Source organism: Talpa occidentalis, unplaced genomic scaffold, assembly GCF_014898055.3.
Source record: "Talpa occidentalis isolate TD23 unplaced genomic scaffold, MPIMG_talOcc4v2.1 talOcc4.13, whole genome shotgun sequence".
In the NCBI taxonomy this organism is placed as follows: Eukaryota; Metazoa; Chordata; class Mammalia; order Eulipotyphla; family Talpidae; genus Talpa; species Talpa occidentalis.
In genome coordinates, this window is record NW_023601322.1 from 73477175 (window position 1) to 73495940 (window position 18766).

Consider the following 18766-nt stretch of genomic DNA (forward strand, 5'->3'; position numbering starts at 1 on the left):
TTTTAATAGAGTCTAATTTGATGGTGAAAATGAATTCCCTTCTCATTTCCTAAACATATTAATCATCATAATTCAGAGCAGTGTCTGATAATTCTAAAATCTGGATGACCTGTATATCTTTTTCTGTCTTATTGGGTCTTACTCATTTGTTGCCATTTCTTGTCATACTGGTGAATGAAGATTGGATGTTGGACCTTCTACATCAAAAATTGTAAAGTCTCTCCATGACCTGATTGTCTTCCAGAGAGGATTTCCTTCTCCTTGTTAGATAGGTGGCAGACCATCTTGAAATCATCTTGAGATGCTTGTGGCTTATCAGTAGAAAAACTGAGAATATATGATTTCAACTCAAAGTCAGTTGCCAGCCAGGGCCACTCTTACTTGGAAAGCCTAATTTTTATTTTCTGAGAGTCAGGATACTGTCAAACTATGCTTAGTTTCCTAGTTTAATTGAGATGATTTTATTTTCTTCTTTTCAGCCTCATGTCCACTGTATCTGCACCTCAGTCATTATGAAACTATAGGGAACACTATATATAGAATATTGGGTTTATTTTTTCTGGTTCCCTTTTCCAGGATTTTGGACCTTCTAGTTCTATCTGCTTTGGTAACCCCAATTCAGGTTTCTCCCAACTCAGTGAGACTTTATATTAAACTCCATAACATTATTTTTCTGTTTGGCTTCTATTCAAAACAGCAAATGCTCCAAAGGGGAAATGTGGCAGTAAAATGTAGGGCTCATTTCAATGGATTTTTCTTCTCTCCAAATATTGACTCTTTAAGTTCTGACTGCGTTTGTTGCTCTAACATGCACCCCATTTTTTGTTGGTATGCTTTTATCCAACTTTCATAGTTCTTAGCAGAAAGATTTGTCTGATACAAACTATCTTCTCATATTTGGAAGCAGAAGTCTATCTCATATAATTTTCACACAAAAAAGTGACAGCTTATTATCTTTATGTATTAAGTAGAAATAGAATTTTTTATGAACATAAGCTTTGGAATCAGACTTTGGAATTTAAATCCCAGCTGGCCACTAACCAAAATGTGAAAACTTGAATGAGTTGAACTTCTCTGACCTTATATTTCCTCCCCTTTTAATCAGTATCTGAGAAATGAAGGTGACGAGATCTATAAAGATCAGATAATCTCACTTTTATTTAAACTATTTCAGAGCATAATAAAAGGAAAACTTCCAAATTCTTTATTTGAAACTGGTGTTTTAATTACTAAATCTAAGAAATATGGCATCTAAAATAGACTATTTTCATTTATGAATATTAATACAAAAGCATATTTAAAATCATAGCAAACAGAAGCTAGTAGCATATTTCAAAAAGTTCACTGTGATTAGGAAAAGTTTATTCCAAAAATATGATAGCTAAATGCTATGAAATCTACTAGATAAATCATCATATTAATGGAGCCAAGGAGAAACAAATCATGATCATCTCCATAAATGTAGAAAAAATATTTGATAAAATTCAACACACATTTATTTTACTTTTCATTCAACAAATATGTATTGAGCAGCTGATCTATGATAACACTGAGGATGCCAGGGTGGAAAAGGTATTGGCAACATCCCAGCTCTCATGCCAGTGGAAAAAAACAGCCAATAAATACACAAGGAAGGGGACAAGCTAGAACATACATTTATTTTAAACACTCAGTAAAATATGTGTGGGCTTAATTAAAATACTGAGCATACCTTGTGTCAAAAGCCAGCATCTTACTTATAGGGAAGTTCTGTTTTCTCTTTAGAGTCAGAAATAAGATCAGGAATCCATTGTATCCACATCATTTACTATTAGGTTGAGGAATTAGCTCAAGCCATAAGACAAGAGAAAGCTATAGAATTGAAAAAAGATAAAATTTCTATTTGTAGATGAATATATATACACAAATATACAAAAATATTACAAATACGCAAATATGCACATACATAAATATACAAAAGGAAATAAACTACTATGGGAAAATTATTATAAACAATAAGATATTTAGTCAAGGGACTGCTTGTAGTACAAATAAATATATATATCTATTAATATATAAAGGTCAATTGTCATCGTATATACAAATAGATAGAATTAAAGAGAAATTTCATTTATAAAAAATATAAAAAGAAAATATTCAGATTATGGAAAAATTATAAAATACTTTTGAAAAAAATAACAGTAGCCTTGAACAAATTATTAAAAATACCTTGTTATTAGATAAGAAGCTACAATAGTATACAGATGCCAGCTTTTCCTAAACTGATTATTTTTATATTTATTTATTAATTTATTTATACAAGCACTAGGTACAGTCAGAAGCGTGGGAAGATGAGAGAATTCACCAGAGCCAGAGCAGGGAACAGAACAGACAGACTGACGAAAATGCACTGCTGAGGGGAACAGCGGGTTAGACAGGAGAGGTCTGTCATGCCATGTGGGACCCTCCCTGGTGGCTGGGGATTGAACTGGCACTGCAGAGGCTGTGGGCAGCTTCGCAGCCCAGCACTCAACCGCTGTGCCACCAGGGGAGGCCCCTCCTAAGCTGATTTATACCTTTTTATGCAATTGCAATAAAACTTCCATAAGTTTTTTTCCTGGAACTTTCAGCACTGATTATGTATTTCTTTTGTTCTGCAAATGCTAGTTATTCCCGGGAAGGAGGCGCCCGATCCTGTAGCAGGTAGCTGCGGGGCAGTGTGGGAGGAGGGTTTGCTTTGCACAGGATGTGCTTCATGGCTTACGTATTTCTCATGACTCTTACCACTCTCTATACTAAACCCTGAGCTTTAGGAACCTGCATTCCAGAAGCACCTCTGGCTCATTGTGCTATGCTGATGGGCTGCTGGCCAATTGGCTGTATTTTCCATTGTTCTGCTCTGGGGCTATTAACTCATTACTGAGGTGGCACTCAGTGTCATTTGGGGAGGACAAAACTTTCATTGCCACCACAGTTTCATCTCCTTACTTCTGACCCCAAAAGGAGGCTCCCAAGAATGGTAAGGTGGGAAAGACAAGGTCATTTGCTTGAAAAGTGCTGGGGTTGAGTGGTTATCTTGGTTGTGATGTGAGGAGGTAGAAGTGGCCCAACTTTGCTGTTTTAGCTTCTTTTTTATCTTCTTTCTTGTTGTTAGCATGGATTTTTAGCTTCTTCTCAGTGTTAATGTTTTTTTATCCTAAATTTGTCATTTATGGTAAATTATAGATATTTGTTATTAGTTATGAAACCATAATATATGTTCTCAGCCTTCTCCCCTCTTGCTTCTTGCAGGACCTTTTCCTGCTTCCTGCGCATACCTGTACTCTCCTAGCACCTGCCTTTTTAGAAGCCATTCGCTCTTCCTCACCCTCCCTCCTTACTCTTGTCGCAAAGCCTGCCCGTTCTCCAGTGCTGTTTTCAAAGATTCTTTTAAAAATACGTGAATTTCCAACTGCATACACACATGCACACACACATACACACACACACACATGCACTGGTATTTATCAGGCAAAAATCCACCCCTTTATTTCTTAGTAATTTGTATTTGTTCTGAGCTTTCCTATTAAGCTGTGAATGTCTGCACTTTGGGGACTCTTTACCTAAGTACCTTCTGAAGCATTTTGCTCACTGCCCAGCTTATTGTTCTGCACAGGAAATAAGATTGAGTTGAGAAAAAACAAGGGCTTAGTCTATTCCAGTGGCATAGACTGGCTATTCAAACTGTGCATAAGATCCCACTTTTGGAAACTACTGAGGTGAGCGAGTCCATCAGGGGATCATGGTGGTGACCCACCATGAAAAACCAGCTGCTACTTAGATATTTCTGACCTCTGTCTACTTATGATTTCCCCCGGGCTTCCATGTACCAGCAGTCCCATTGGCAGGAGGTGGGGGGGTGGCTCTTAATGTGGAACAAAGTCTCCCTTAATGCAGGGCCTCACCAGATTCCACATTAAAGAAGACTATGATACTTGGCTCCACTTACTTAAAACTACATAATTAAAAATATATAGTTTCCATAAGCTCCCCAAACAATAAGTTGTTTACATCTTTAATGTGCTGTGTGTGTGTGTGTATGTAGAGTTTAGTAGACCCAACATTGCTCAATGTCATGTTCTCACTCAGTTGTTCACTTTTTGTGAATATGTGACTAACAAGAAGTGAGATATTTGCAAGTATCACTACATACCAATTATTCTTCAAAAACACAAAGTCTTTTTTTCTTGCAGGAATCCAGAAGCTTTGAAGTCTCAAGAAGAGAAGGTAGGGGAAATACATTCATACTCATTTCATTCTCAGTGGTGACATTTTGGAAGTTGTTAGCTGAAGCCAAGATGAATTTCAGACTGTGGGCAGTCTGTTCTTTGAAATTTCATGTGGCCTTTCTGGGTGCTGACTGTTTGGCACTTCCCTCTAGGGACTGCCAGAACTGAAGGCCAGATTTGTTTGTGAGAATTATGTCTTCTACCTTCAAGTATCAGAGGTGGGGTTTGGGGAACTGGCTCATTCGTAATCATGTTTATAGTCTCTCTCGAGAAACCTCATTTTTTGAGTGGCTTGAAGTAATTATTTAGTTTCATCTAGCAACAACAATATCAACAACAAAAAATGGTTTTGTGGTTTGAGGTATTTTAATATCTGGGAAGAGATGCCACTGTGAAAAATATTTCTGATTAGATTTTTACAGCTTTAGCTAAGCTGAAATAGAAATAATCAATTAATATCCCTTTTGAAAACAATTCCATGATGTTCTATTTTCCTTGCCAGAGTTCCTCTAGCACATTTGTTTTCTGGTCTCTGAGGTAAGTGTATAGGGGTGGTAATTGCTGAGATCTTTTCCTGGAAATTGAGGTTTCCGTTATTCACTTAAAGCAATACCTCGTCTCTGATTAGTGTCTTTTGTGTGATTTATGGAATCATCACCAATCACTCATTTATTGAACGGGTGGGAGGATGAAGTCAGAAACCAAAGTGAGTTTTTTGTAAAAAACTGGCCTTTGGTTTTATCCTTAACCACACCTTTCTCTGTGACACTGTCTCTAAAAAGAATGGCAGTGTGAAAAAGTAAGCGAATTTCATATTGACACCTAAATCTGACATTTTTTTTTGCCTCGATATCAGTTACTATTTTATGTACAACAACAAAGACATGGAATATCTGTGTTATCAAAGCATGTTTCTAGAGCTTGGGGGGTCTAAACTCCCCAGACTTTGTTTTAATGTAATGGTGACAGCCTGGTTACTTGCTGCTCTCCATGGTGCTGTAATCCAGGACACAAGGATTTGGGTATTCTGACCTAGGATATGAGCTTTGTGGCTTCCTTGTCCATTGCCTCTGATTTTAGACTCAGTGTCTTTCAAATTGCACCTGCAAGGTCATATGCATTGTTTGGATATCCAACCCAAATGATATTGGATAAAAGTAAATGAGACAGGGAAGTCATGTTTCTTATTGAAAGTTGTGTTCACAGTGAGTATGAAGACTATGTAAACTGGAGAAAAAGCCTTAAGGAGAGATGTTGGCATGACATTTCGCTTTGAATACTGTTCTGTTCATGTCAGTATCCCTAAGTGTGAGTGCTTGGAATTCATTTGCATTATGGAATCACATACAAATGTATCCACTCTGGAATCTTACTGTCCTAGTATCAAAAGGGTCTCTAATCAGTAAGGATGAAGTATGAGAAAGCCCTGTATATTTTTGCTCTAAGGCATAAAAAGTGCTGATAGTACCTAAGGTTACAAACACCCAGAAGATTGAAAGTGTCCAAGGATGAGCAAAGACATGGTCAAGGCTGGAGACTATTTACCTATAACCACCTCCACACTGGAAGCATCAGCCTTCACAGCTGGTTGACTAGGAGCATATGCTTTGTGTTTGTACTAGCAAATTTATCCTGACATCACTTAAACCTTTTTTGTCCTATTGTGAACTGCTGTCTTTCTTGCTTGTTTCTGTCAAAGTTGAGTATTTGCAAGTTCCTGAAGTCGCCCAGTGCCTTAATGTCAATGCTCATCACCTGGCATAGCAGGAAGCCAGGCAGGAAGAGTGGGGCCTTACAGATTGGCAACATGTCTTTTCAAGTCTGAGAATTGGCTTGGGTAGTGGTGTCTTTAATCTTTCCCAGGACACTATGTGAATAAAATACTGTGAATATTTCAATAGATTGTTTTTCCTACAAAAAAAATATTATTATCTAGCAACAAACACTGAAGGTTGATTTCTTAGCTTTTCCTTGACATGGAATTGAAAGAAGAACAAATAAGTACTACTGTGAATTTTTTCTGCCCAGTTTACTAGCCCAGGAGTTTGTGAAGAAGTCTGGAGGGTCTGCAAATGGAGAGGTTACCTCCGTATCACAAAATCTAAGATAAGTTTAGGTTTTTGTTTTGTTGTAACACAACACTTGTTTGTTTAGTACTATCAGCTCCATCCAGGACTCTGTGCTACAAATGGACGAGCAGTGTAAATTCATACTACCTGACTCATGGAAACTCTTGTCCAAGTCTGTGAAGTGAGGAGCGAGGGGAGCACATGTTAGCCGTGCAAATAGAGTCCAGGCAACAATCACAGTGGGGCTGGAGATGGTTAGGCTGATGTGAAGGCATGTGTGTACCTGCTCCCTTCTTTACTTCCCTGTGTGCTCCTCCCAGCCTTAGATAAAGTTGTGACATGCTCCCCAGATTGTGAGACAGCTCTGTTGCCTCTGGCTTTTCTCAAATTCTTCCTGAAACCCGCATATTCTTTGTCCCTCTTCCCTTTCAACTCTCTTCCTTGAAGTATTGAGTTTACTGTTTAGTATTTTGTTTACTTTATATGAGTGTTAAGGGCTCCTGCTGGTTATTCATTTCCTGAGAGGAAGACCTGACCCTCATTCACTCTCTGATCATTCAAGGACTCTGTAGTTGCTCAACAGTTGTTTGTTGAATTAAGTGCAACCGTGTGTGGTCTTTTCACTGTGATCCTGTCCTAGTGATATACGCAAGTGAGGCACTGAGTCCTTTGATTCTAGCAAGGTACTTTTGAAGAAGTATTCGATGGCTACCCTTCCAATATTCCTAACTGGTGCATTGATGAAAATGTTCTATATTTAAATAAACTTGGTTTTATGAATTAAATCATCTCCCGGAAAAAAAAGAGAAAGTTATGAAACATCAACCCAGAACCTGTGGGCTTGACGTATTTTGGAAGTAGGTAGATGGAATCATTGTAGATTAGGAAGGGCCCTAATCCAATGTGTGGGCACAGAACCACAGGGAAACTGTATGGTGATGGTGCAGGTGAATCTATAAACCAAGGTTTGCTGGTAGGAACTAAAAAGAAGCAGGGAAGGATCTTTTCCTAAAGCTTTCAGAGGAAGCACGGCTCTGTAACATCTTGATTTCTGACTGTTAGCTTCCCGAGTTGTGAGAAAATAAATTCTCTTGTTTTTAAAGCACCAACTTATGGAACTTTGTTACATCATACCTGGGAAATTAATACACTTGGCAAATGCTAGGTTCAATATTGAGTAATTTTTTTGTTGTTATTTTTGCTGAAGAACCTCTCAGGTTCTTTAAGAAGGTAAATGGGACTCTCAATGCAGGTGTAATAAACAGCATTTCCAAACGTTGTTTCCTGTGGCATCTAAATTGCATGTGTGTGTTTTAATCATCTCAGAGCTAGAATTCCATGTAATATCCTTTCCAAATCTATCTTGGTATAATGTGAAGTGGCTGACTCTCTTGGATGAAACAGAGTAATCCTTTCCAAATCCTGCTCTAGAGTGCTCAGGAGGAAGAACTTCTTCCTCAGTGCCCAGAAGGAAGACGGGCCTAGCACCAGGGCTTCCGAGGTGGTACATGAAGGAGAATGGGAGGTAGTAATGATGCAACTCCTCAGTTGTTAAGAAGTTTTCATAGAACTTTTCTTTAAATCCTTTGACCCTCAGTAACCCATGACTTGAGCAGTGCAGGTACCACCTCCCTTTCCATGCTAATTTTAGTAGGAATGAAGACTCACTGTGGATCAGGGTCCCTTTGATGCACATCCCCTGTCTCTCATGGAGGGAAATGACTTAAGTGAGCTGGTCTTGCATCATCATCCAAGAGCTTTTGTACCTACCTGTCCACTGCCAAGCCCAGAGAGCTGAGAAGAACACTTCCTAGGGGAGCTTTGAGTCCAGGGTAGATTTGTGGTAAGAACTCTCAGGGGAACCTGGAGGCATCATAGTATCATGGACTGTGACAGGACTACAAGACTGGTAGCAGGTCTTTCTGGAATGGCTCCTGCCTTCCTCCTTCCGCACCCCCCTGCCCCAGGCAGTCCTGTGTCATCCTCGTGACCCTGACACACCTGCACTAACTGTGCAGAGAAGCAGCCGTAGCTTCGTCATCATCTGCTTTCTAATGCAGGTGTTTCTGCACCTCCCTCCAGACAACTGCAATTTAATTTCAAAGCTGCAGCAAAAGGTGCCAACCTCACTGCCCCAAGACACTCTTGTGTCCACTCCGAGGGCTGGTGGTGATTGGGACTGCCAGAATTCATCTACTCAAACCAGTACTTTTCTCTAACTGATCCAATCACATTGAATTATAGCCATGAGAGAATGCTTGATGAGCTGAGCAAGTGGCCAGGATAATTCAGCCCTTGACAGCCATCTCTTAAGGTCCTGGGGTGATCAGTGGTCTAGTCCAGATGTCTGTGATTGTGCTGTGATTAGGGGCTGTGAGTCTGGGGGTGGGCACCCATGTCACATTGCATTACCTGCCCTCCCTGGGATGGCTCCCTCACATGTTCCTGTCCAGAACAGCCTGGTTTGGTGAGGAGGAGGGACACTGCTGCCTTCAGGGAAACAGAAAGAAGAGAGGGGCAATCACACAATAGCCAGGGAAGCTATGAGGCCTTAGCAATGCAAGTGTCTTAAATAAATGTGACCTGGCAGTCCTGAGTGTACAGCCAGAACCTCACTTGCTGAAAACCCTTGGAATTAGTCCCTAATTGGCAGCTGCCTCTAATAGCCCCTTTATAGATCTCTGCATCTGGGTGAACTTCAGCCATCAAGAATTGCATTCTGTTTACCATTAATTTTGATTTTGTTTAGCAGATGTTTTCTGGATTTCTCAGTCGCCTTGCATAATCTATCTTGGTATAATGTGAAGTGGCTGACTCTCTTGGATGAAACAGATTAATAAACTCCTAGGTTCTTTTGAGATAACTTCTTTAATGGCTGCAGATGTGGGGGACTTAAAAAGAAGTCATCCAGATTTGACAGTGCCTGGGGCGGTGGATCCTTTTTAATTCTAGGGGGATTGCCATCTGGGGAAGAAGCTGGAGTTCCCTTCCCCACCCACCCTTCCCTCACTGATCTGTAATGGGACTTGCTAATTCTTTCCTACAAGTCGCTGGATTCCAGAAAGTTGGAAGTGACATTGGCTCTTTCTGGGTAGTGCTGCCCCTTTTTTAGCTGCCAGGAAACAGCACTGTACCTGGTGGCTCCAGGTTGGGTGGGACGTGGATGGCAGAGCTCTTGGGATGTTCTGGATAAATACAGTGATTGGTTGGCCAGCATCAACCGTGGCTGGTCGGCAGGCAGTGACTTCGGGTCAGTGTCTCCAGCCCCATAAAGTGGAGATAGTAATCATACGAACCATTAGCCCAAGTCCGAGTTGCAGGAACTCAGCTTGTACTGGCTGCAACCCGCAAGGCTCATAAAGCTGCAGACCCTGAGGAGGCCCTGGCTCCAAGAGTAGCTGACACAGGGGTCCTCATGCTCCCCATCTCCTCCTCCTCCCAGCGAGTTGCCTTCTTCCGTGCGGCTTTCCAGGATAGGATGGCTGCGGCAACTAGGGCTTAGACTGCTCACTGCTCCCCTCCCCGAGGGGGACCTTACTTTCTCCCAGAATGATACCTGTGGAGTCCAGCAGGGACTCTGATTCCCTGGGCCTGTGCCATGACTCAGCCCCAGACCTGCTGCTGTGGCAGGGAAGGCAGGGACTGCTGGCATTGTCCAGGCCAGGTCACCTGGCCTCCCTTGAGGTTTGCCAAATCACCCTCACCCAAACATCGGCTTGGGGACAGGTTTGACCCTCAGAGCTGGGCAGATACACTCAGTGGATGCCGGCAGCTTGCCATCTGTGACAACCTCGTGGGATGGTGTGGGAGGGACGGGGTGTGGCACTGTATGGGCAATGTGATCAGCACCCAGTGAGGTTAGTAAAGCCAATTACAGCCCTTCTCATGGTGCATCTGTAGGTTTGGCTTTAGACACAGGAGTATCTCAGGTAACCCAGGCTTTCCCTGGCTCGAAGCAGATGCACATAGGACCTTGCCTCCTGTAGCTGCTGCCTTTTCCCAATGAAGAACTGTTACAGGGCAGGGAGAGGGGCACCCCAGACCCCGTAAACCTGCCTGCCCTAAATAGGTTCTGCTATCTGCCGCATCAACACAAAACATATGAGACTTTAATGAAAAGGAACTTTAATACAATTAGTAAACAACACAGGAAAGGCAAAAAATACAGTTTCTAAATCAAGCACCCAAAGTTACCCGTCTCCTCATAGGTGAAAGTCCACCCAAGTGGGATTGGCCCAGAGCAAGGCCCGAAAGCCTGCCACAGGTCTAAAGTCTCTTCTAGTGGGGACCCACAAAAAGGGATCAGAAACAACCGGACAAGTCTGGGAGAAAAGGAGGAAAATCAAAATCAAGACAAAAAACGCCAAAGTCTCCTCCCCATGGGTCTCTCACCCACATCTGTTTCAACCAGTCCACAACCAAAAGGCAAGCACAGTTTCTTCACGTGTCTCTCTGCTCCATGTGCCTCCTCCAGGGCTCCTTCTGGCTCCATCCTGCTTCCTTCCTTCCTCAGTCTCCTCTGCAGCGTCTTCCCTCCCTGCTCAGCTCCTCTCCTTTTTGGTGGGGCAGGAAACCTGGATCCTCCCCCTTTCCTGGGGACCACCCTGTTACAGGACCACCTTAATCTTCACCCACCCCTGTCTCTTCCCTCTGTCTGTCTCTGCCTTTCTGGAGAAATTCTCTTCCCCGTAGAAGTGGTTATCTTTGAGACACTTAAAATGTTTCTCCCCAGTGAGGGGTTTTCTGGACACCAGGGTCAGAAATTGTCCTTGAGCATCACAAGTACTGACCCTTCATATGTCTTTTCAATTCTGCATCATAATAAAGTTCAGGAAACGAAGACAAGGCCATCTTCAAGGATCAAGCATAGTATTAGCTGCAGGACTCTCAGGCTGTGGATCACCCTGAGTTCTCCAAGGAAACTCTCTATGCCTGAGCTGGCTCTTAGAGCAGCGGTGCGCTGAGACAGCTTGAGGGAACCTGGGAATCTTCCTTGGTGGCAGATCCCCCAGGCTCTGGGGAAGTGACTGTCCGTCCTGTCCTTAGGCTGGCTTGATTGGTGATTGGACTGCTCCTCTCCAATCACTGGCTATGTCCAGTGCGAGCTGATGGCTGGAGCCCTGTGCTGCTGTTCGAACTGTGGGTGGTGACGCCTCACCTGGGTACACAGCCCACTCACCTGGTAGTTGTGCTGTGCTCTGGGCAACTCTCATGAACAGGGCTGGAGCAGGAATCGGGGCCCTTCCTCCTGGGACCCTGACACAGTGAGCACCGACAGTCCACACCCCAGGGCTGACCTGGCTTGATGCCACCTCTCTACTTCCATGAGGTGAAACTGCAAGTACAAGGGATGCCAGGCTGTGGGCCCCAAAGCCCAGAATACTGCCACCTTTCTGCTTACTCTTCCCATGGTGCCCTTGGGAGGCTCGCTCTGCCCAGTGACCCTCCTCGGGCAGCTATTCTGTTCTTTCTGACAACGTTAGTGGAGGGGGCTGTCTGGATGAGGACTTCAGATGTGTTCATGCAAGTGCGTTAAGTCTCTGTGGTCATGACAGACAAACTCTTAACATCTTGGCGGGTCTGGGTGGGGTCAGCTGGTCCCAGGCAGTACTTTATGCATGTGCATGGGTCTGAGTGGGAGTTGCCAGTGCACATTTTAGGCATAGGCCCCTATCTGGAATTCGTGGGGAGAGTCAAGTTCTCCAGAAGTCTATAGAAGGTATGAGAAGCTGCCAGTTTGTCAGGGGAGCCCATCAAGCATCAGCATTGCCCTGCAGTACGTCAGGTACCCGCAGAGCCTGCTCGGGAGGTGACAGCACCCCATGTTGCTGCTGAGGGCCCGTGCCTGCCTCTCCTTCCTGAGAGCCTAACATTTAATGCTTCTCACCTTTACTCCTTGCTTGGACCCCAAGCCGGATGGAGCTTTCTGCTTTTCAGGAATCCTTGAAACTATCTTCTTATAAACACTGAAGCCCTTTTCAAACTCATTAAGCCGTTTACCCCAGGCATATTCCTGCGGCATCAGCGAGCCTCTGGGGTTAATTATCTGTGACTTAAAAATCATTTGTTTCTGTCTCTTTTGTCTCATTGCTGCTCAGCAATCTTTCTTCATTAGGAAATGAGGTACAGAATCCAACTGACCATTATGTTCTAATTCTTTTCTGATCACCAGAAAGAGTTCATCTTTTTAAAAACTATTTTTGGAAATAACCTGCCTTATATTCAGATTATGTTGTCTCTTAGAAAATCTTTACTCTGTCAGCGCTGATGGGAGCAGAGCCAAAGCTGGAAGTCATCTGCAAGAGGAGGCATCTTATCTGAATGTTGGAGGCCAGGGGCGCTCACTTTTCTGAGCCACCCCCATCTACCACCACTGCAGCGCTGGTGACCTGTCTCTCCCTGTGGCGGGGCTGTGGGGATGGTTCCTGTGAATCCTCTGATGCACACAGACTTGCTGCCTGAGCCCCGGCTTCCTGGAGGGGCCCTGCAGATCGGCAGCCAGGGCCCGAGATCCCCGCATTACAACCCCTGATAGGGGTGTCCTCTGCACACCCCTATTTTGGTTTGGTAGTTTCTTCCAAGAAACTCTTGGAATTTCATTTTGCAAAATATGTTTTAGGGTCCACGTTGCGTGAGGTAAGATGAGTATCCCTTATGCTTTTGCTCTCCAGGAAATCACAGGACATAAGACACTGGCTTGTAGGCAGTGACCCCAGCCCCGGGGACATGGTGTGGCCAACAGGAAAGTCTTACTGAGTCTGAGCATAGTCTGCGGGGTCAAATGGTACATGGATTACCTGGCACCTAGGCCCCACCCACCCTGGAGGTTGATGTGGGGACTTCTCAGCCCTTTGGCTGCACTCTCATCCCTGTCGTGCTTCTAAAGCAACGACTGACAGACTGACACCTAGTTTGTCAATTACTACCTGTAAAGGAGAACTAGCTCCCACTCTTAGGGTCTGTTGGAGGTTTATTTGGTGCTAATGGGAGTTTCTTTGGGTGGATTGGATGTTCCTTGATGAAGATGGTGGCCAGGCACAGTCCCTGCCTTTATGGTGCAGCCTTGCCAATGAGGATGCGTGGTTGAGGTGTACAGGCATCCTGCAGATGGACAGGCCACCCGGAGCGTCTGCCCCATGGGCAGGCACCTCACAGGTGGGCTGACAAGCATGTGAAGGCATTTGCACATGAGAAGTGCACCTGAGGACCTGGAAGTACAACTCTCAGAATGTTCTGATGGAGGTGAAGTTGCAGGTTCTTTTCTCCAAAGGATGGTGATATTGTCAGAGGGCTCCTTTTATTGCAAATAATAAAACCCTCTCTAGCTAACCTCAAACAAAAAGGAATTGATTGGCTTTTGTGACTGAGTGGTTGGGCAGTGGGTGCGGAGGTAGGGGTGCTGTTTCAGGCACACTTCAGACCTGGTTTTGCTCTTCATGACACTCTTCACAGATGACTCCCCTTCACGTGAGTGCCAGCCTCCCCTGCCTCAGTCACCTCTCTAAGTGCAGTGGAAGACGGAGTCTCTGGTCTGGTGTTCCCTGCAGACATGCTTAGATCTACTTGGGTAGGATGTGTTTGGGCCACATGTCCCCTCTTGAAACAGTGATGAGATCGGGGGCTTCTGGGTTTAGGGAGAGTAACACAGACTGTGTCCCTGCCATCAGAATGTCAGGAACTGAGGGTGGGAGGAAGGTTAGCCCCTACTGACAACTGGGAGTGTGTCAGGATGAAGCACACAGATATAGGAAGGGTTTAAAAGACAAGACTGCTAAGTATATTGACATTTACTTAATTATTTCACACCTGGGTGTCTACCCCACTCCCTCCCTCCTCCCCCAACCCCCCCCCCCCCCTGGTTTTGAGTGCTTCAAAGGCAAACCAGACTGCAGCAACTTCACCTAGCATTTCAGGAGAGGGCATCTCTTCCATCTTCTGAGAAGGAAGCCGAGGCGAAGAGATGATGTTCTCATGTTACTATCCGAGGTCATAGATGCTTAGAAGGGAGTGTAGATTGGAACCCAGATCCCTGATGACACATGCAAGGTACTTTTTAAAAACATCACAGCTGCCTCCTTTGACTGGTCTCCTCCTCTGCACAAATCCCCTCCTGGTGGTGATTTCACTAGTTACTTTAATGAAACTTCTTAGAAACTTTACTTTCCATTTTTTTTCTAAGTGAGCAGCAGGTCTTAGTAGATCTTGGATATCTGCTTCAACAGCACATGGCAGGGCCTCACGGTGCTGCTGGCTGCTCCCACTAGGGGGTTCTGTGGAGGCGAGGACATTCCAGAGGCAATGGGGGAAAAGGAGGGGGGGGGACTGGGGCCTTATGTAGAACCAGAATGGTTGTTGAAGATCCGTTTTTAATAAGCAGTTCCCTGTTTGTCTCTACACGAATTTAGGCGCAAAGACTTATTTTCTGGCCTCAATATAAATTCTTAGATTGGAGGAGTCTTAATGGAAACATTTTCACGTTCAGTCTCATACATTCCTCATAAACACCCTCTGACACGAAGCATTGCAATCTTGTTTTATAAATAGAAAAAATATGGGGAAGGGGGCTCTTTGAACTTGATAGGAAATTGATCAAAGAATTAAAGTGGGCTTAACCGAGGTCATTCAGGGAAGCACATTCTTTATGGAAATTCAGCAGTGCTGGCACGATTCTGATTGAAATGTTCATAGTCACACACAGACTCACTCTGCAGTGGAGGTGCCTGCAGGTTGGAGGTGGTGGGACCCCACGGGTCTGCGGCTGTCAGAGAAACACAGACCTTGACGTTCAAAAGAAATGGGCCTTAAAGGCAAAATCACAGGCCTGGAAAATGAGTTGTGGGAGTAAAAATACATTTCAGTCTGTTTGTTTTACTAATTTTAGCAGTTATTTGCTGTGTCTTTTTGCTGGAAGCAGCATTCCCATCCAGCTGCTTGGCTGCTTCATTTGAATTTTTATCATTTGTGTGAGTCACTGCCTATTTGGAGGCAAAATGGGAGTCCTGTGGTTAAGAGGAGATGTTTATCTGATAGGGTCAGATCTAATCTCAGGCTTAGAAACTTCAGCTGGAAAGACAATGAGTTGAGTTTGGGTTTTTTTTTTTTTTTTTTTAAGACAGCAGGTCTGTAAGACGGCTAGCATATCACTCTCCCCTTTATACAGAATTTAAAGTAATAACATCTTAAACCGGGATAATGTGGATTTTGCTCTCAGAACTTTCTTATTTGTCACTGCATTGAATACATTCAAGAAACCTGTGCACGAGGTAGAGTGAGGACATTGTCCCTGGCGTCTGGTGACGGGGGAGCTGGTGCTCAGCAGGGCTGAGCTCATCCCAGGCGCCACAGCTCATTGAGATGGTGAGGGTCAGCTCTGTGCTTCTCCTACCTGGCTTCCTTTCTAATGTGAGTCTTTGGCAGAAGTTTTCAAATTTAAATCCAATGGGAAAGCATGAAGTTTTAAGTCCTGTTTTGGTTCTTTTAAAAATAACTTATTGCAAAGACACCTTTTCTCATCTGTCAATGTAATGATCCCATACCTTGGGGATTCAGAATATTCAAAGTGTGTGTGGGGGAAATGGTAAAAGTTAATCATTTTCACAGTACCTGTCTGTGGTGAGGTTTAATTATCACTTGACGTATTTCATGGTTTAGAATGATGACAGTTTAAAATAGAGCCAGAGAGAACCAGAAAATCATTCATCACCGTGTCGGTGCTACATTAGAGTAACCCCCAAATACAGATGCTTCCAGAGAAAGTGTTCTGCAGTATGTTCTGATAGCTCCAGATGTCCCTGGAACTGAAACCCAATCCAGGAATTTCATTCTGACCCTGCTGTCGTTATCCAGAGGGAGTTTGGGTGGGTGACATGGTGTGATTCTCGAATCAGATTCCGATGCTAGCCTCCCAATGCACTCCCAAACCTAGACCTCTCCCTGACCGCGTGCAGAATTTCTAATGAACCAGATAATTCATCGTGAAGTGTGTTTTGAATGAATGGATGAAAGCTGCTTCAATGACAAAGGCTGGCAAACCTCTCCATATGTCTCTTAAGGAATCACATGCTGGTCCAGGCTGAGAAGGCCGAGCAGCCGCATTTCCTGTTGTAGTTGTGCTGGGGTTTTGTTTCATAAGCTCAACACCGTCTGTCTGTTCAGGAAATCATGAAATAACCATTTCTTTCCTATGAGATTTCTGGAAGAGGAGCTGTCCAGAGCTGACCCATCTGTCCAAATTTCAAGTTTTGGTTTGGAGAGTTCTGGGAGAGGGAGCAGATGAAGTCATCTCAGAAATGCAAATGCTGTTTGACATCTATTAGCTCCGTGCTTGTCCAAGGCTGCTGGCAAGATCCATTAGGACACTGGTGCCATGGATCAGAGACCCTCAGAATTTGGTGGGGGGTGTGCCGTCCATGGCCGAGCCCCGTTTTCATGAGCTGGTTGTGGCTGTCACCCCGGTCCACACCTCTCACTGCACCGCCCGTCCCCTGCCTCTTTTTCCAGTCCCACAGCCTCCCTCACCCCCACACAGCCTGCTGCTTCAGATGTGGGTCACCTTTATTTTCATAGATGAAGTCAAATATCTGATCAGGTGAAGTGACTGCTGAGCGGTCCCAAGGCTAGTTAGTAGTGGAGGTGGGACATGAGCTGGACCACAGCACTCTCTGTGGTGGGTCAAAGGAAATGAACCCACTCTCTGTGGTGGGTCAAAGGAAATAAACCCACCACAGAGAGTGCTGCGGCCCAGCTCATGTCCCACTTCTGCTACTCACTAGCCTTGGGACCTCTCAGCAGTCACTTCGCCTGATCAGATATTTGACTTATGAGGTTTTTTTTTTTTTATTTATATTTTAATATGAATAAGTTGCTGATATTTTTTTAAAAAAGAAATTTTGCACACAGATCCAAATTGGTGGATCTTCGAAAGTGCAATGTTTTGTTAATCCTGGGTCCATATAACATCATGGCAATAACAGGCTGGAGTAATAACCATGCTCTTAAAAACCATGCTTGTCCTCTGTAGTTTGCCACAGTCCACACTACTCTCTGATGCATCCTTGATACTGAGAACAAGTTTCAGATATAATTTAGAATAATAAATATGAACAAGTTGAAATCCCAGGATAATCACATTCATTAAATAACCTGAGTGACTTCTTTGGGCATTTGAGAATCAGCTCCTGTTCTGTATGCAGAGAATTATTAATGATAGCATGCCAGAGTCAGATGTTGGTAGTGGTGTGGGGAGCAGGAAATAGGGATGAATTTAGTGTGAAGTTTGAAGTAACTCTTATCTACCCAGTCTCCTTGAGATCCTCTGATGAAGCTGAGTTTAGGCAGTTTAAGATAGCTTCCATTAAGCCATCTTATTTTCTGATATTTATGTCCTGATCTGTGAACATTTACTTCAGGTTATAAGTTTGCAAGTGAGTTTACAGTTTGGTAATTAATATTTGTGCCTCCTTCTGTAAGTTATGACTTTAAAATGGGTCAGTCGCTTTAAGCATTTAAAAAATGTTCCACATATATTGTAAAGTAATTATTTTCCAAAGATCTTTCCCACTGATATTTTGTTACATCTAAATATACATTTACAGTAGTCAATAGACCTGAATAATCCTGATTTATACATTTTGGTCCACTGGGTTAAAAAAAAAGAAGAAACTTTTAAAGTATTTTCAGAATCAGTTTGTTTATCCCAAAGATTTTCATGGTTCCTCCAGAATCAGTCACATGATAATAAAAAACAATAAATATAGTGTGCTCTCTGAGCTGATTTAGAATTTAATGAGAGAGGACATCTCAGCCTGAGAGTTAGCACGGTCAACTTTGAATCAGGGCTCCGAGGTGTCCTTAAGCCTGGAGAAGCTTGAGAAGTCCCACTGTGTCATCTTCTTAATGTGCAAAATTCAGATGATAAACACTCACTGCCCTTGTGTGGTAAGAACTAATGCTGCCGAGTAGCAAGTATTATTTTAATAAAACGTTCTTAATTGTTTGCTTTGTACACTTTCTGCTTTATTATTTTTGTTATTTCTCTTGCCTCTATAATTGGTAGTTATTGGGTTTTCATTACTTCTTTATTAGTCATTTTATAAAAACTGCCTTATGATTTATCCTCCCTCCCACTCTTGCTTTCCCTCACCAGTCCTTAGCAGAGGCACGAGGCGGACAAACATCTCTGGCCTCTACAGGAGCTGGGGCAGCCACTCACAGCTTTCTCATGCCTGCCCCTTACCTTCAGGAGCTATGATTGCCAGTTTGTGAGCTGCTATCCTATGAAAGGACTTAAAGGAAGCCCAGGAGATTTATTAGAAAAGCGTCATTAGCAACAGAGAGAGGGCAGGGTTAACAGTGTCTGTGTGGGGACCATGGGCTCCCCCATGGAGAGGGGCGGCTTGTGCCACCCTCTGGGCCAGGCTTAGAGTGTGGGGCGACCACTCATCATGCCAC

At 43.7% G+C, this 18766-nt stretch overlaps 1 protein-coding gene across 3 annotated transcripts in view; it reads left to right on the forward strand.

Annotated features, from left to right (window-relative positions):
• Positions 1-18766, forward strand: part of FSTL4 (follistatin like 4) — a 672816-nt gene that overhangs the window by 319962 nt on the left and 334088 nt on the right. For all 3 annotated transcript variants that reach the window (XM_054694402.1, XM_054694403.1, XM_054694401.1), the window contains one exon: positions 4212-4245. In XM_054694402.1, coding sequence (XP_054550377.1) covers positions 4212-4245 — 34 coding nt within the window. The remainder of the gene's footprint in view (positions 1-4211; positions 4246-18766) is intronic.